Raw genomic sequence first — 17,243 nt, forward strand, 5'->3', positions numbered from 1 at the left:
TACCAATGAGGGAGTCTTTCTTCTGCTTTTCAAGGAGAGGAGCAAACGGGGGGGGGGGGGGAAGGGGTTTGTGCGGGGAGAAGGGTACAACAATGAATGAATGGAATTCCAAAATCTCTGTAGATGTTCATTGAAATGAAAAATAAACAAACTAACAAAAAAATCATAGTTTGAATAGGCCATTAAATAATACACTGAAACTCTTTTCACATTTATTAGTACATTTGGACAGATTGGACTGGATCACAGTGTTGGTAATTATGTTTTATAAACAGTTTAATATTTCATATTGGTAAAGATTTCATGCACAGATTCCAGGATGGGTGTCAGCAGCATTTTACTGAAATAAATCTGCTGGATAGCTTTTGACAATGACTGCCATCAACCGTCTCATTCGAAAAACTTAACATATTTTCCTTCAGAGATGCTGTCAAGCATTTAGCCCAAAGGTCAGTGCAATCTGAGGGCCTGAGGTAAAGGGGATAGAGGTCAAAAAGACTGTTTTCAAATAACCGAGATGGCTAATTCTAATTCTTTACATGTACAAAGTTAAGCTACAATTGAGAAGTTTAAGTGTAGTACTTAGTACTAACTTTCAAAGAGCAATCTTAGAGCTGTTTTTTCTGAAAATCCTAATGAGAAAAGTTCTAATGATTTCTTACTATTTTTATGTTAATATATCCCAAATAAAGAACTTAGGAAGTCAAAATATCTGGCAGAATATCAAATAGTTTAAAATTTAGTACCTGAAATGTAAAAGCTGTTAGCCTTTGTATCAGCTTGGAAATCCTGTCCAATTAAGAGTCCTTTTCTCTATTACTTTTATTTGACCAAAGAGAATGCACTTTTAATAAATATCCAATTTTAGGAGCAGCCGCTCCCTGATAAGGTAAAAAGCACATTTGGCTTCTCTAATAGTCATTGGAGATAAACATGTGTGTTGTCGTTCATTACTGTCCAAAAAGAAAGGAAAGCACAGTTTAAAAAGGATCTTGGTTTGCATTTCACTAATTAAAGCTGACAGCGTCGTCTGGGAATTGCACTTCTGCTAAGCAAACGGAACTGGTTCATTCTCTCTAAGTTGCCCTTTTATTAAATTGAGCAGCAGGAGGACATCTTTCATTTCCCCATGTAGCATTAAACAAAGGTCAGGTATACATGTGAAGATTTCCAATAAAACCTGTAATCTGACAAAATATTCTTGACAGAAATGGAGTGCCACAAATCACTAGCAGACATTTATCGTGCTTTCATCAGGAAACTAGCACAAGACTGTGTGTGTTTAAATACTGATGGTATCATCCTACTTGTTTATAAATGATTAGGCCCAAGTGGAGTTAAATTTTATGTCCCGCATTCCTGAAACTTTTAACTTCTAAGCTGGCTGTTTTATATGTACAGGCTGGTGGTTACCAGTTTCGCTGTGCCATCCACAATTGTGCTGCGTTAAAATTCACTGTTACTTCTTTTTTTTTAGTGGCTAGACAACTATAAGAGGACATTCTGTGCCAAAGACAACACATGTAGGATGAACACAGATGCACAGGTAAGTTCCTTCTATTTCTTTTCTTACTGTATTTGCATCTCACGTATGTCTCCAAAAGTTCTTTTGTGATATCCCTGGAAATAAAGAATATTTGCAAAACTTTTCATTTTGGTTATCAGAACAATCTTTGTGCAAGTTAGGTTCAATGAAATATTGACTTACTAATGAAAAATGTGCCCTCATGAAAGTCAACCACTAGCTTGTGTCTGAAGCTTAATAACATTCAGTGGATAAGTTTGATGACTATCTGGACAGGCCAGGCTGATTTTAGTTGCTTCTAGAAAAAAAGTGTCTGGCTTCAATATTCTGCAGATAAGTTGGTCAGAAAAAAAAGCTAAAAAAGAATGCTGGGTAAATTAAAACTAGCCTTTTTAAAAGCATAGTAGTGACTGGAGAAATTATATATACTCCCTCTAATAAGTAGTTTCTATGAAAACAGCAGTATATTTTCCTGGAGAAAGTGTGCATATGATATCTGTATATTGTATTAGCCCAGACCCACTGTCAATTTCCAACTTCATAGTGACTCTTCATCAGGTTTCTGGGGCTGTCTCTTTACAGGAGAGGAATGCCCATCTTTCTCCTATGCAGCCACTGATAGGCGTGAACCACCACTCCTTGTCTTTTGGATTATGAAAGGATATATGAAGACCTATCTGTGGAGAAATTCAGCTTTATATAGAATGGATTGACTCTCTGACTAGGGTTAGTGTGTCAGAATCAGTGAGACTGGCTCAGGACAGAGGAAGCTTCAGAGCTCCTGTACATAGGTCAGAGTCAGCTCAACAACACATAACAACAACACCAACGATAAAATACATTTATTCAACAACCTCTGTGCTAGGCATCAGAATTCTACTCTTTTCCAGTTCTGTTACATGATTATAGATTTCTTGTTCCTATAAGTTATTACACTTCAATAGTAGCTCTGGTGGCCTAATGGCAAGAAGCTGCGCCGCAATCCTGAAGGCACACAGTTCGAGGCCACCACCAGCTCTGCAGGAGAAAGATGGACAATCTCCTCCCATATGATTAAATGCCTCTGAAAACCCACCCTGAGGGTCAGCTGTAGGTCGGTTCGGAGTCAACAAAGAGTAACATTTGGAATTTTTTAAAACTTGCAAGGCTGAGAAATAGTACTTCTGTTCTCTCAGTTAAGTGCTAACTCCTTTCCAGTCACTGAGCACGTCACATTCATTTTTTTCCTACTCTTGGACACTTGTCAAGTAGATGTGATAGCTATGCTCATTTTCCAAATGAGGAAAGTGAAGCTCAGAGAGGCAGTCTTGTCTAAGAGTCATTAAGTAATAGAATCAAGATTCAAACGTATGCTGGTGTACTGACTTCAAACCCTGCACTGTATCAAAGAGCTAACCCTCCAGTCATGTCTGTAAAGAAAGAAATGGGGCAGAATGAGGGGTTAACCCCAGACTAGAATTAAATCCTTTGATTAGAATTCTGTCCTGACTATTTAACTGTGTGGCTTGAATAACAAAGCCTCTTTTTCCCATGTTTAATTGTTGTTGTTGTTGTGTGCAGTTGAGTTGAGAGGCTGTAAATCACATGGAAGGAGACTGCCCATCCTCCTCTTGCAGAGCAGCTGGTGGATTTGAACAGCCTTCCTCTGGGATTGCAGCACAGCCTCTTAACACTTGATCCCCCAGAGCTGGATTTCTTAGACCCATCTCTAAGAGTCTCAGCACATATCTTGACATTTTTTACTAAGTTTTTATATAGTGGTTTCATTTATATTTTCTTTCATCATTCATATTTTGAGAGGTAGATGGGATGGAGCATTTTTATACAGTTTTTATTACTGTCGATTATTGTACAGAAAGTCTTTGTATAAAAGCAATCAATGCATATTTACTGAATGGAGAAGTGGAAAGATACTACATGCAAATTCCACTAACAAAGAAATATTTTTAAATGTACTTAAGTAGATGACCCTATAAATCCATATTATGTGTTCATGTATTTAAGGTCTGTTAATTCTGAGTTAGAGAATCAACAGCATTTGTGTTATCTTCCTATAGCTGTTGATACATGATCATGAGTTTATCAGCAGATCTCTGTCATGCCTCCAAATGGAGACTCTGCAAATAATGCTTGTCGAATCAGTTCTATTTTATTCTAATAGAAGTGGGAAAGTACTTAAAACTCCAAATAATAAGTAATCTCTCGGTAGCTATTAAATAAAACCTCACCGTCACAAGCCTTAAATTCTCATATGTTAGGCATTAGATTATGCTCAACTAATGTTTACTGAATGAATACCCACTTAATGTATGATAAATTATTCAGAACTAAAGTTCACCTTTGCTTAGCAAATCCCTTCTAAATGGTTGAAAATAAATAGTAAAAAGTGCTTCAGAGGAAAGATTTCAAAAAGCAAACTTATGTACTTCTAGAAGCTACACTTTAGCAACTGTTCTTATCATTAAAAATCTTCATGTGAACAAAATACTGCAGATATTTTAGTAAGTTTGAAAATAGTTCATAAATTATTTTTACTGTTTTTTTTAACATCTTCTTTGACTAAACCTAGTTTATTTTTTTTTTTAATTCCCTGATTAATGTTTGGAATGCAACTTAAAGTGCTTTTGATATTCCACCTTCTGGCTCAGTAATAATTTATGTAAACCGAGGTCTTATTAGGGAGCTCTGGTGAGGTCTTATTAGGGAGCTCTGGTGGCCTAGTGGTAAGAAGATGGACTGCCAACAGAAAGGCACATGGTTCAAACCCACCATTTGCTTCATGGGAGAAAGATGAGCAGTCTTCTCTCACTGGGTTTACTGCCTCAGAAAACCTGCTGGCATCAACAGTCAAGGGTCAGATATTAGTTTCACTTCAACAACACATAACAGCAGGACCTAATTAGTCAATAAAGATTAAAAAGCTAGATTTAGCCATCAGAAATCATTTTCTCATAGGTAAGTATTTATTGTGTCAAATTATTAGAAATCAGTTCTACACTGTGAAGTTATTGTAATTCGTTTAATTTCTTGTTTTCTTCTCAGAAATTTTCTGTTAGTGTAAATTTCATTACAGTTGAGAGTTTTGTTGATGATAATGGCTATAGAAATCTGAATGGAAGAACACTTACAATAGCCAGGATTCCCATGATCACATTAATGATCTGATTTTACTCTTGATAGCTTTATGAACAGAAATAAACCGAGTTATTCTTTCCCAAAGAGTTAAGATCACCCTTAATTATTATTGTTAAATGTATAAAATATTTTCTTTTGGATCCTAAATTTTTCTTGGGGGAAACATGTGTTCTTCAATTTGCATGGGACATCTGTGACCCTAGATAAAATGATTTCTTACACTAATTCTTGGTCTTTTTCTTCTTTTATATTTTTTTATGACCTGCACACCTTCTTGCTTAGCAAATGGAAATTCTAGCAGTAAGTGACCTGTCTTGATTTATAGACTATTTAACCTTTGTCAGAAAAACTGGTTTTCATCATCCATCTGTCCACTTGTGGCCAATGTTTTGTCATGGGCTGTTTAAGAGCAGGGTGTACTGCAGCCATGAACTCTGTTGGCCCTATTAAAAAAAGAGAGAGAGAGATTTTATAATTAACATGTACAACTAGCAATTGCCTTTTTTCAAATCTTCTACTAACATAGCTCCTTTTAAAATTCTTAGTTTTAAAAATCAAAGTGCTCATGTTCATTTCATAGCCTCAATTCAGAGACAATACAGAGTGGTTCAATCTCTTATAAAGAAAAAATTATTCTTACTGTCTAGACAGTAAGTTGACCTAGTTTTACTGTCCTTTATTAAGCACTTCTTGATAAATGCAATGAAATGTACTTCCTGATATGGGTAAAAAACCTGTACATTTATAAACTCTTTTCTTTATGAATTTAAAGTTTTAATTATCAGTGAATCCTTTTTTTTTATTATTATACTAGTTTATTTGCAAAATTCAAATACATTATTAGTGAATTCTTTCTTATATCCTACATATTGCCTGCTAAAATACTTTGCATATCTGATATGAAATGTGGTGCTTAGCACTAAAAATAATTTTTGTAACCAACCATGATCTTTACATTTTTATTTTCATTCCAGTCTTCAAAAGCATCTCTCATTTGTTTTTCATCAGCTTTACACCATATTAACTAACTTACTACAGAAAAAAAAATACCAAGAAAATGTTAACATAATTATTTATTTACAAATTGCTATTGAACTATGCTATCTAGTCAAGTACTGGGGGGAAATAACACCTAAATTTAATATAATGTTATTTCTTTCTAGGAACTGGAACTCTGCCGAAGGTTATACAAATTGCATTTTCAATTGCTGCTTCTGTTCCAGGCCTACTGTAAACTTATCAATCAAGTAAATACAATAAAAAATGACACAGAGGTAAATATTCCATTTTACTAGGCATCAGTGATTGATTCTGAAAAATAAATACTATTTATGTGCATATATCCATATTAGAGTTGCTTACAAAAGTCATTTATAGGTACTTTTTCCCCCCCTAAGTTCTTGAACTCTCCCTTTTCCCCCCTCCCTCCCCATTAGTATGCAACTTCAGGGCCTATTAGTAACTAAAACAGCAGATCTCTAACAGCCTTAAAATGTTCAAGACTTTAATTCGGTCTCAGCAGCACCAAAAAGATAAGATGTAAATAAAAGTCAACTAAAGCACATCAATTCCATGAAGACATAATGCTGTATTGGGAAATCCCCTAACATCTTGCCCATGTATTATATTTATAGTTTTATTAGCGGACACAAAATTAAACATGTTAAAAAACACTTTGAACGTTAGTAATCATTTAATGTATAGGAGGTTCAAAAGCCGTGGCCAGTCGTCTTCCCCTGTTGTTATGTGCTGGTCCCAGAATTGTCCCTGGGGAAATAATTTTTTTCGTTCCTAAATCTGTAAAATAGTATTTTACACACACACACACGCAGATGATGGTCTTTGTAAGCACTTGTTATGCATCAGAGTTGGACAATGACTAAGTAGGATAGAAAGATAATTGATGCCTTTGAGCTGTGGTGCTGGAGAAGAGTATTGAGGGTACCATGGACTGCTAGGAAAACAAACATATTCATCCTGGAAAGGGTTAAACCAGGCAGCTCCTTGAAGGCAAGGATTCTGAGGCTCTAACAACATACTTTGGACATGTTGTGAGGAGAGACCAGTCCTTGGAGAGGGACATCACACTTGGGAGGGTGGAGGGACAGCGCTGGAGGGGAAGACCCTCTATGAGGTGGATTGATTCAGTGACTGGGGTAATCAGGATGGGTTGTGTCACAGACAGTATGATTGGCACAGGATAGAGCAGAGTTTAGGGCTGTTGTACATAGGTCGCTATGAGTCGCAAGTGGCTTGACAGCACATAACAACAACAACATATGTACACACACACACACTTATTTGTGGCTTACATAAAACTCCCTAAGTGGTAGTGATGGTGGTGATGGTTGTTATGTGCCTTCAAGTCAGAGCTGACTAGAGCTGAGGCTTCAGTGGTTTTCAGAGGCTGTCATTTGTACAAGGGTAGACTCCTCTCTTTCTCCCACAGAGCAGCTGGTGGATTTGAACTGTGTCCCTTTTGTGTGACAGCCCATCTCCTTGCCATTAGGCCTAGAGAGCTCTCTCTGATCAGATGTACCCCAGCAGCCAATTGGGTTTTTCTTTCTTATCTGAGTTTACTAATATGTCCCTAAAGGATAAAAAGATTTTTTGGTTTGGTTTGGTTTTAGGTCCTCAACATGTCAGAGGAACTTGCCCAGCTGGAAACGATCCTCAAAGAAGCTGAGTCTGCTTCAGAAAATGAAGAAATTGATATTTCCAAAGCTGCACAAACTACTATAGAAACGGCCATCCATTCTTTAATTGAAACTTTGAAAAATAAGGAATTTATATCAGCTGTAGCACAGGTCAAAGCTTTCAGGTAAAATATGGGGGGAACCCTCACATTTGAAGTACTTACTGCCTTTATACTTAACAGGGAGTTTAATGATTATTGAATTTGCCTTTCATTTTCAACTTGATATGTCAATAGCTTATCTTTCTGAAAGGAAAACATAACTGATATATTCTACAGTTTAACTAAGACCATACTAATTTTTAAAATTTGTAGTGTTTTATTTATTTTTTTTCTTAAGTCTTGAAATATGTATGACAGAATATTAATACTTAAAACCTACCTATGCTATGGTATATACTTCTTTAAAAAATATCCTCATCTATTCAAAGTATTTGATTGATTTTTAGTCACTCATACTCATTGTTTTCTAACAATATTTTATCAAAACCTTGCTGTAGTCTTCCTCCACTTTCTCCATCCATTGTTAATCTCTGCTCTCCCTGCCTACCCTCCAGTGGTCCCTGCCTGTGGGTAAACCTTTCCTTATTCTTTTTCCCCTCTCTCTTTCCTCCTCACCCTGTATGCATGTGCTGTTTCAGATAGATACTGATTTTAGGTTATTCTCATTCTCAGTAGTACATTTCAGTAACATATTTGCTCCTGTATTACAAGAGTTACTTCTATCATTACAGATAATAACGTAAACATAGTTCATCTTAATGGATAATTGTTTGGTTCAGGCTTTGTACTTACAAATACTGCATCCATTTCAGATCTCTGTGGCCCAATGATATATTTGGCAGTAGTGAAGACGACCCGGTGCAAACGCTGCTACACATCTATTTTCATCACCAGACCCTGGGCCAGACCGGAAGCTTTGCCGTTATAGGCTCCAACCAGGACATGTCGGAAGCCAACTACAAACTGATGGAACTGAATCTGGAAATACGAGAGTCACTACGCACCGTGCAATCCTTCCAGCTCCTTGCACAGGCCAAACCCATGGGCAGCTTGGTGAACACTGGTTTCTGAGAAGCTTCAGGCATTTAGGAAAGGAATGAACCAGAAAGATGAGGAAGAATATTAACAAGCACCTTTTATGAACCCTTGCAGCTCACTGATGACCTTTCCAGGCAGCACTCACAGCGATGTCTATTGTAAACTGTATCAGACAGTAGAACAAGAGATGTGAACAAGAAAAATTTGTTTTTTAACAGCTGCCAGTTCCTCCCACAATAACTGTCTGAAGAAAGAACTTTTTAAAAAAAATTCCTGTTAACTTTGGTGGAAAGAAAAGGGCTAAAAGTGATGCATAGAAATATAATTAACTTTCTGGAGAAAGAAAAGATTTCCAAGAAAGTTTGCAATAAACGGCCTCTCCTGTGGAGGCATCTGGACAGCAGGTGAAATGAGGCTGAAATCACAGCTGGCTTGTTTTAGCTGAAGACCTGCAGAGCTGCGTGGCTTTCTAGTGGTCACAAACATAACCTTCAACTGATGCGTCATCACCTACTTGGGGAACATCAAACATATGTACACAGAAAAAAGACTCCTTTTCAAAAACCATTCATTTCTTTTGCGTATGTGGAATAAGGGTGGGGGTGTTTCTGTTTTGTTTTGGGTCTGTATAAGGAATTATGTGTGTGTACGTTGGGATGTATGGCTATATGTGATAGTCCTATTTTCAAGGTATGGATGTTTGGTGATAATGTTTCAGAGCATGCCTCAAAGAGCACTGCAAGATTATTTTTGAAAAAAATTTTTATTTTATTAGCGCTAACTCTTCCTAGTGTGTAAATGTTAGAACATTTTAATAATATTATAAAGCTGGGCTTTCCCAGTTTGACAAAAAAGAAATAATATATCTGTTAACGTTATTGGAATGCTGCTCAGTTCTCTGACCAGTGCTTATGTTACAACTGTTGACAACTAACCAAAGTAGATGCCTGCAGAGACTTTAAAATGTAAAATAAAGACGTGCGCTGCCCGCCAGCAACTCTCATTAGAAAAGTTAACTTATTTTACTCCATAATTATTACAGACGCTGTATAGATTTAAAAACCAGTATTTTCTTGTACCTGTGTGCACTGCACTGTTACACAAGACTAGGTGTACAGAGCTAAAGGAGGAAAAAAGAAAAGAAAAAAAAAGGTGGTCGCCAATGGTAAACTATACGACTTGCAGACTCTGAAGTCTGCAGAATTCAAGAAGAGAGATGCACACACATTTTTATACGTTTCTTCGGGACTCACGTGTTTCACCCTCAAGGAACCCTGGGGATCTGGGGGGGAAACGGAAGGAGTCCTGAAGACCGCCTACCAAAACATGCAATATCCTTGCTCACTGTCTAAGTCTGTAGCATAACATGAACTGGATTCGCCATCCTTTTTTAAAAAAAAATAGCATTTTGTAAAAGAAATGAATGTAGTCCCACCACTTCCTCTGATTTGAAAGGAACACCTTGTATTTTTTATACACATCTCTTAATCCACTGTGACTTTCCTTTGAACTGGGCTCTGGGTTTCCAGAGTTGAGAATGTAGAGATGAAATACTTAGCTTTGCCTTTTCCTGGAGGTGTGAGCCCTCCCGGAAATGTAAATTATGCTCAAGTGCATTAAGTGGAGGCACTGTGCACACCATTGGACTCCTGACCTTCAAAATGTGTTAACCTGTAAAATTCTGTAACTGGTCACGGCACACTCATAATCACTGTATTTTTTTGACCCTGATAAAACAATTATTTTGATGGTGTTCTGGTACTGTAAATGGTGTCCTTTAAATTATTTAGTAGCTCTTGGGCTTCTTGGGGCAGGAAGAACGGGGTGGTATCCTCAGCTGCACCACACTTCCATGCTATTTTCTCCTCTCCTGTTTTTTTCACACCTCCTCTGACATCCTTTTCATTAAAATAAAAAGCATTTTAGTGTCAGTTTGTGTTGTATTTTAAGAAAAGGGGAATGATTAGAGAATGCATCATCTAGAAACTTAGAGAAGTTGCTTTCATTTGGTTAAGTATACTTATCTTTAAGAAAGGCCCACCTCATTGCCATCAAGTCACTCCCAACTTGTAGCTGACTTTCCTAGGGTGGGTGTCGAAGGCTATACACAGCGGAGGAGGGGAGTGCCCATCCTCTTCCCACGGAGCCGCTGGGGAATGCAGACCACAAGAGAGGTGCCACTTTGGGGCTACCCGCGCAGCTCCATGTGGCTCGGCCACTAAAGGTCCCCCTTAAAAAAGACCAAAAATAGTTAACGACTCACCCAAACCTTTTTGAGAAAAAGTTGAAATTTGCTTTTTCTGTTTACTTATATGTAATCAAGTCAGTTAATGAGATAATAAAAATTACTATATCAGCAGGAAAAAACGATGAAAATATAAATGAACTAGGATTATCCTTTTGAAAATGGATTTTCCCCACACTCTCACTTCTTTGTGCCTCCCCCTCTGAATCTAAAGTCTGTATTAAGAAAATATAACAATTGCCTCCCTTATCAGTGTTTGCTACATGCAACCTTTTTTCCCCCTTTCCCTTTAAATCTATTATGTTCAAATGATAAATTGGTAGTATAACATTGTAAGTAATTATCTAGCAGGTTCTTCATGTTGCTTCTAAAATAGAAAGCAAAAGATTTTCACCTAACTTTCAGAGGGGGGGAGGTGTTAGATGCCATCAAGTTGACTTATGAACAACAGACCAGAGTCTTGCCTATCCTGTACCATCATCACAATATCCACTGATATATTTTGTTACTGATGACAGAAGAATTGATCCCTTTGAGTTTTGATGTTGGAGAAGAGTGTTGAACATCCTATGGACTGCCAAGAGAACAAACTGGTTTTTCCTAGAGAGGTTGAAACTAAGTTGCTCCTTAGAGGCGAGGATTTTGAAGCTTCGCCTCACATACAAGAAGCCAGGAAGGATCAGTCCGTGGGGAAGGATATCTTGTTTGGGAGGATGGAGACCACCCACTGCAACAGGGGAAGACCCTGGAGAAGATGGATTGACGCAGTAGGTTGGGGTAATGAAAGTAGGTGTGTCAGAGACTGGCTCAGGGTTCAGAGCTGTTGTGCCTAGTGTCACTGTGAGTTGCAGGTTACTTGATGGTATATAACAACTGTCTTCACAGCTTCTGGCTGGCCCTCCAGCAAGTTTTCAGAGACCATTAATTGCATCGGAGGAGGACTGCCCGTCTTTCTCCCTCGAATCCGCTGGTGGATCCACAAACTTTTGGATTGGCAGCCTAATTCCTTACCACCAAGCCCCTAATCTATTTCAGTGGCACAAAATCGAAGGTACAAGGCCCATCTCCCATAAGATCGGGAGATAATTAGACTTTCTCTTTGGGAAGACTTGTCAAAGGCAGAAACAGCTCCCCTCTGTGGGATCAGTGAAGAACTACTCTTACTACATCAGCATAGAAGAAATAGTTAACAGATTATAATAACACTGTATGTTAAGTGCCATCGAGTCGTAGACAACTCATAGCGATCCTACGAAAGGAAGACCTGAACACTCATAACTTTCTTCATTTCTCTAAGTACTCGTATAACTTTCTTCGTTTCTCTAAGTTCATAGAGTTTCCAGAGGCAAGCTATTTCCGAAGTGGATGCCACTCCTGCTTCCAAGCTTGTGTTAAACAGGGAGCTACACCAAACACTGTCCACCATGGGTAACCATTATCACATTTGAGACATCACTGTCAGTGTTCAGCATCACAGCAACCACGAGTTACCTCTGTACAGCAAATGGACAGACCAGAACTATATCAATTAAAAGAATGTCTGACCAAAATCAAAACCAGGCCTGAGGGCCGCAGATTAAAATCACCCACTTTTCTGTCCACTAGCATTCTTCTTATCTTGACATTCAGAGGTAACAGCTAGAGAAAAGCCTCTTAAAAATGCTAACTGAAAATAAATACGTTTAATAAAAACCTACACAGATAGAATCTTTGTTTTCTTGATATCTAGCTTCAATCCTTGTTGAAGGCTGTAGTCCTTGACCCTCTGCAGCAAGCGCTTCAGGTCCTCCTCAGTTTCAGCAAGCAGGGTTGTGTCACCTGTATAACAAGTTGTTAAGTCTTCCTCCAGTGCAAGAGAGGAAGACCTTTGATGAGAGGGATTGATTCAGTGACTGGGGTAATGAGGGTAGGTGTGCCAGAGACAGTACGGTTGGCACAGGATAGAGCAGGGTTCTGGGCTGTGATACATAGGGTCACTGAGTCTCAAGGCGCCTCGATGGCACATATCACCACAAATAGTAAACGGATTTTAGAACTTAATGCAGGTACATTTTTATTCATTCATTCAGGAAATACTCAGCTCATACATTATCACTGCATCGAGTTCTAACAGTGCAATGACTAAAGTGCTCCCATGGCAATAAAAAAGACAGCAGTTCAAATCCACCCACCACTTCACGAGAAGAATATATGGCAATCTATTTCCAAACCCAATGGGGCAATTCTCTGCCCAATAGTGTGACTTTATCAGAATCAACTTACAGGCCATGAATTGCATGTCATTGGGGTTATAATTCTTGTGTCGTGGTTCTGTACCTACTCAGAACCAAATCTCTAGTAATGTTGTTGTTGTTATGTGCCATCGAGTCGCCTGTGACTCATAGCGACCCTATGTACAACAGCCCTAAACTCCGCTCTGTCCTGTGCCAATCGCACTGTCTCTGACACTCCCATCCCAATTATCCCAGTCACTGAATCAATCCACCTCATAGAGGGCCTTCCTTTCCTGCGCTGTCCCTCCTCCCTCCCAAGCATGATGTCCCTCTCTAAGGACCAGTCTCTCCTCACAACATGTCCAAAGTATGTTAGACGGAGCCTCAGAATCCTTGCCTCCAAGGAGCCACCCGGTTTAACCCTTTCCAGGACAAATCTGTTTGTTTTCCTAGCAGTCCATGGTATTCTGAATACTCTTCTCCAGCACCACAGCTCAAAGGCATCAATTCTCCTATCCTCCTTGGTCATTGTCCAACTCTGATGCATAACAGGTGATTGCGAAGACCATGGCCTGTATCAGACGCACCTTAGTCTCCAAAGAGACACCATTGCTCTTCAGCACTTTGGAGAGGTCCCTAACAGCAGACTTTCCCATTGCAATGCACTTTTTAATTTCCTGGCTGCTGGTGCCAAGACTGTTGACTATGGAGCCAAGCAAACTAAAGCTGTGTACAATCTCAATCTCTTCACCATCCATCCTGATGCTGCCAATTGGTCCAGTGGTGAGAATCTTTGTCTTCTTGACATTGAGCCTCAATCCATATTGTAGGCTGGAGTCCTTGACACTCTGCAGCAGGCGCTTCAGGTCCTCTCCAATTTCAGCAAGCAGGGTTGTGTCATCCACACAACGCAGATTGTTGATAAATCGTCCACCAATCTTGACCCCACATTTCTCCTCATAGAGCCCAGCCTCCCGGATAATCTGTTCTGCATATAGGTTGAAAAGGTATGGAGATAGGATGCATCCCTGGTGTACGCCCTTCCCAATTTTGAACCATGCAGTGTTCCCTTGCTCTGTTCTGACAACTGCCTCCTGGTCCAAGTATAAGTTTCACATTAGAACGATCAAGTGTTCTGGGATTCCCATTCTTCTCAGAGTCAGCCATAGTTTGTTATGATCTACACAGTCAAATGACTTTGCATAGTCAATGAAACACAGATAGACATTCCTCTGGTAAAGGGGAAGGATCTGCTGGGGACCGGAAAAGTCTGGGTAAAAGTAGGCATAGTTCAATGGAGATTAATTTTATGTAACACTTATATATGGGAATGACTGTATGAAATACAATGTGAATGAAGGAAAGTGTGACAAATATGAATTTTGTATGCAAACAAAAAAAATCTCAAAAAGATTATGCCTTAAAAAAAAAAAAACACAAAAAAGATCGTTGCCTACAACGAGTAGCCTGGTTTCACCCACTCCAGGATGAACTTGATGGTTCTCTTAGCGAAAGGTCCACAATACATTTAACGACAGCTCAAAGGCATCGATTCTCCTGTCATTCCTAGTCATTGCCCAGCTTTCTGATGCATAACAAGTAATTGTGCAGACCAAGATCTGAAACAGGTACAAATTAGTCTCCAGACTGACATCATAGTCGCCGACAGCAGACTTTCCTAATGCAATTCATCTTTTGATTTCCTGACTGCTGGTACCAAGAGTGTTGATTGTGGAGCCAACCAAACTGAAGCTGTTGACAATCTCAATTTCTTCACTATCTATCCATGATGCTGCCAGTCAGCCCAGTGATGAGAATCTTTGTTTTCTTGATGTGAAGGCTTAAGTCCTTAACCTTTTATCATAATAGATATTGTTTGTTGTTATGTGCTGTCCTTTGAGACTCACAGCGACCCTATGCACAACAGCCCTAAATCCTGCTCTATCCTGCGCCAACCGAACTGCCTCTGACACACCCATCCCGATTACCCCAGTCACTGAATCAATCCATCTCATAGAGGGTCTTCCCCTCCTAGAACAAGTAAATGCATATTGCCTTGACCTATACCCAAGAGTGCTTAAAGTCATTCACTCCTTTTTAGCCCTCTATCTATTACAGTGGAGTCAGAACCAACTTATAGTCGACCCTCCATTGGGTCTTCTGTGGCTGTAAAAAGGTACGGGAAATTGCCTATCTTCCTCCCAAGAAGCTGCTGGTAGAGATGAACAGCCATAGAGGCGTGGCCTTTGGATTAGGGGTGCAGCCCCCTATGAACTAAAGCAAATCTGGGCCCTGCACATCTTGTTATTGGCCATTCACTTTTTTTTTAATGGTGATTCAGCCACAATACGCTTCTTCATCACACCCTGAAAGCCATTACTGGGTTTACATTGATGACCAGATAAACACCAAGTCTCCAAAAGGTCTGAAAAGCCCTCCCAACACGTTGTTGCCAGTCTCATAATCTAGCCAGCCCAGACTTCAATGTCTTCCACTTGGGTCTCTGGTTTCCATCAGCAAATGAGATTATGTGTGTTACTGCCTTAGCTTAGAAAGTGTCTGAAATAAATGATAGATGATAAATTTAAAAAGAAAAGTGTCTGCTTCCACTCAAATGTTATGTCAAGTCGGAACCGACCCATGGCTGACCCTCCAGCATATTTTCAGAGGCAGTAAATTGTGCAATCACATGGGAGGAGATTGCCTTTGGATCTGAACTGACTATCTTCAGACTGGTAGTGTAGCTTCTTACCACCAGGCCACCAGAGCTCACCAGCATGCATTGTTAAGTGCTGCAAATAGAGTACAACTTGTCCAGACCTATAACACACCTAAACTGTGTTCTATCCTGTGCTATCCTTATCCTCGGCATATTTAAGTCCACTTCCACAGACACTTAACACTCCATCTTGTTGGGGGTCTTCCTGTCCTTTGCTGACGCTCCACATTTCCAAGCATGATGTCTCTTTACAAAGAACAACCTCTCCTAACATGTTCAAAATATGTCAGATTAAGCTTCATCTTTGCCTCCAAATACACTCTGGTTGCACTTTCTCTAAGACATATGTTAGTTCTTTTGGCAGTTCAAGAGATAACTATTCAGCACTCTTCTCCAACACCACAGCTCAAATGCACCAATTCTTCTTTCATCATCCAGCTCTCAGATGCGTAATAGGTCACTGGAAAGACTGTGGCTTGACTCAGGTGCACCTTAGTCTTTAAACTGACCTCATTGCTCTTCATGATTTTGGAGAGGTCCCTGACAACAGACCCTCTCAATGCTGTATGTCTCTTGATCTCTTGGATGCTGGTACCAAGGGTGTTGACTGTGGACCCAAGGAAGATTAAACCATTAACCATTTCAGTCTCTTCTCCATCCATCATGATGTTACCTACTGGCCCAGTGGTAAGGATTTCTGTTTCTCGATGTAGAGATGTAATCCATATATATACCAGTATGCATAGGGCTCCTAAACCAATGGTTTTCAAGTTTCAGTCCTAAAAGCATTGGTTAACCTTGGTTACCTGTTAAATGTTTACCTCCAGATAGTGAGGGAGGAGGAGCCGGAGCCTAGGCGTCCGCATGTTCACAGGCATCTATCTCCTAGGTAGGTATGGATGCAGAATGACCTTTCCTTTTGACATACACTGTTCTAGAGACCCCCAACCCACTTCAGGTTCTTCTGTTCTTCACATTTAACTATAGATATATATAGACATGTACACACCAGTGAAGACATTAAGATTTATAACCCCTTCTAGGATAAGATGGCTACTGAATAAGAAGTGGTCAATTAGCAGGTTGGTCTCATTTTCGGGTTTCCGTAACCAGTAACCATCTGGGAATGGGACCCCAGTGATTTCCCCAGAAACATATGGAAGACTTGTGTGCAGCTAGACTGGATAATCCCAATGTTGAACAGAACTACCATTTCCTGGCTAAAACTGCATATCACTTAGGGCAAAAGCGGCCTCTATCAAACAAGCTCGAGATATTTAAATATTCTTACTTCAGCTGCTTTTTAAGGAGTCCTGGCAGTATAGTGTGATTTATGATACCCTGCTCTGTGGGAGAAAGATTTACAGCCTCAGAAACCTGATGGCAGGTCGCTATGAGTCACAAGCCACTTGAAGGCAGTGGGCTTTTTGGTCTGGTGGTACAATGGTTAAGCAGCCCTGCTTCTAGTCAAAAGATTAGTGGTTTGAACACACCCCATTGTCTCTGCAGGGCAAAAGTCTGAGGATCTCATGTAAAGATTACAGCCTAGAAAACTTTCTGAGGATATTTGAGAGCACCTGACAGGTTTTAAAAAAAATTGCAGCTGTTACCTTGCTTTTTTTAAAAGGTTACCACCTGAAATTAATAAATTTTGTTATTTAACATCTTAA

At 39.4% G+C, this 17,243-nt stretch overlaps 1 protein-coding gene across 1 annotated transcript in view; it reads left to right on the forward strand.

Annotated features, from left to right (window-relative positions):
* Window positions 1-9,401, forward strand: part of FRYL (FRY-like) — a 174,800-nt gene extending 165,399 nt beyond the window's left edge. Inside the window, exons 57-61 of the mRNA XM_006894156.1 lie at window positions 1,478-1,546; window positions 4,943-4,960; window positions 5,824-5,934; window positions 7,291-7,481; window positions 8,171-9,401. Of these exons, the coding sequence (XP_006894218.1) occupies window positions 1,478-1,546; window positions 4,943-4,960; window positions 5,824-5,934; window positions 7,291-7,481; window positions 8,171-8,429 (648 nt within the window). The 3' untranslated portion in view covers window positions 8,430-9,401. The remainder of the gene's footprint in view (window positions 1-1,477; window positions 1,547-4,942; window positions 4,961-5,823; window positions 5,935-7,290; window positions 7,482-8,170) is intronic.
* Window positions 9,402-17,243: the final 7,842 nt, after the last annotated feature.

Source organism: Elephantulus edwardii, unplaced genomic scaffold, assembly GCF_000299155.1.
Source record: "Elephantulus edwardii isolate Elephantulus edwardi_28Jun2011 unplaced genomic scaffold, EleEdw1.0 scaffold00137, whole genome shotgun sequence".
Taxonomy (NCBI): Eukaryota; Metazoa; Chordata; class Mammalia; order Macroscelidea; family Macroscelididae; genus Elephantulus; species Elephantulus edwardii.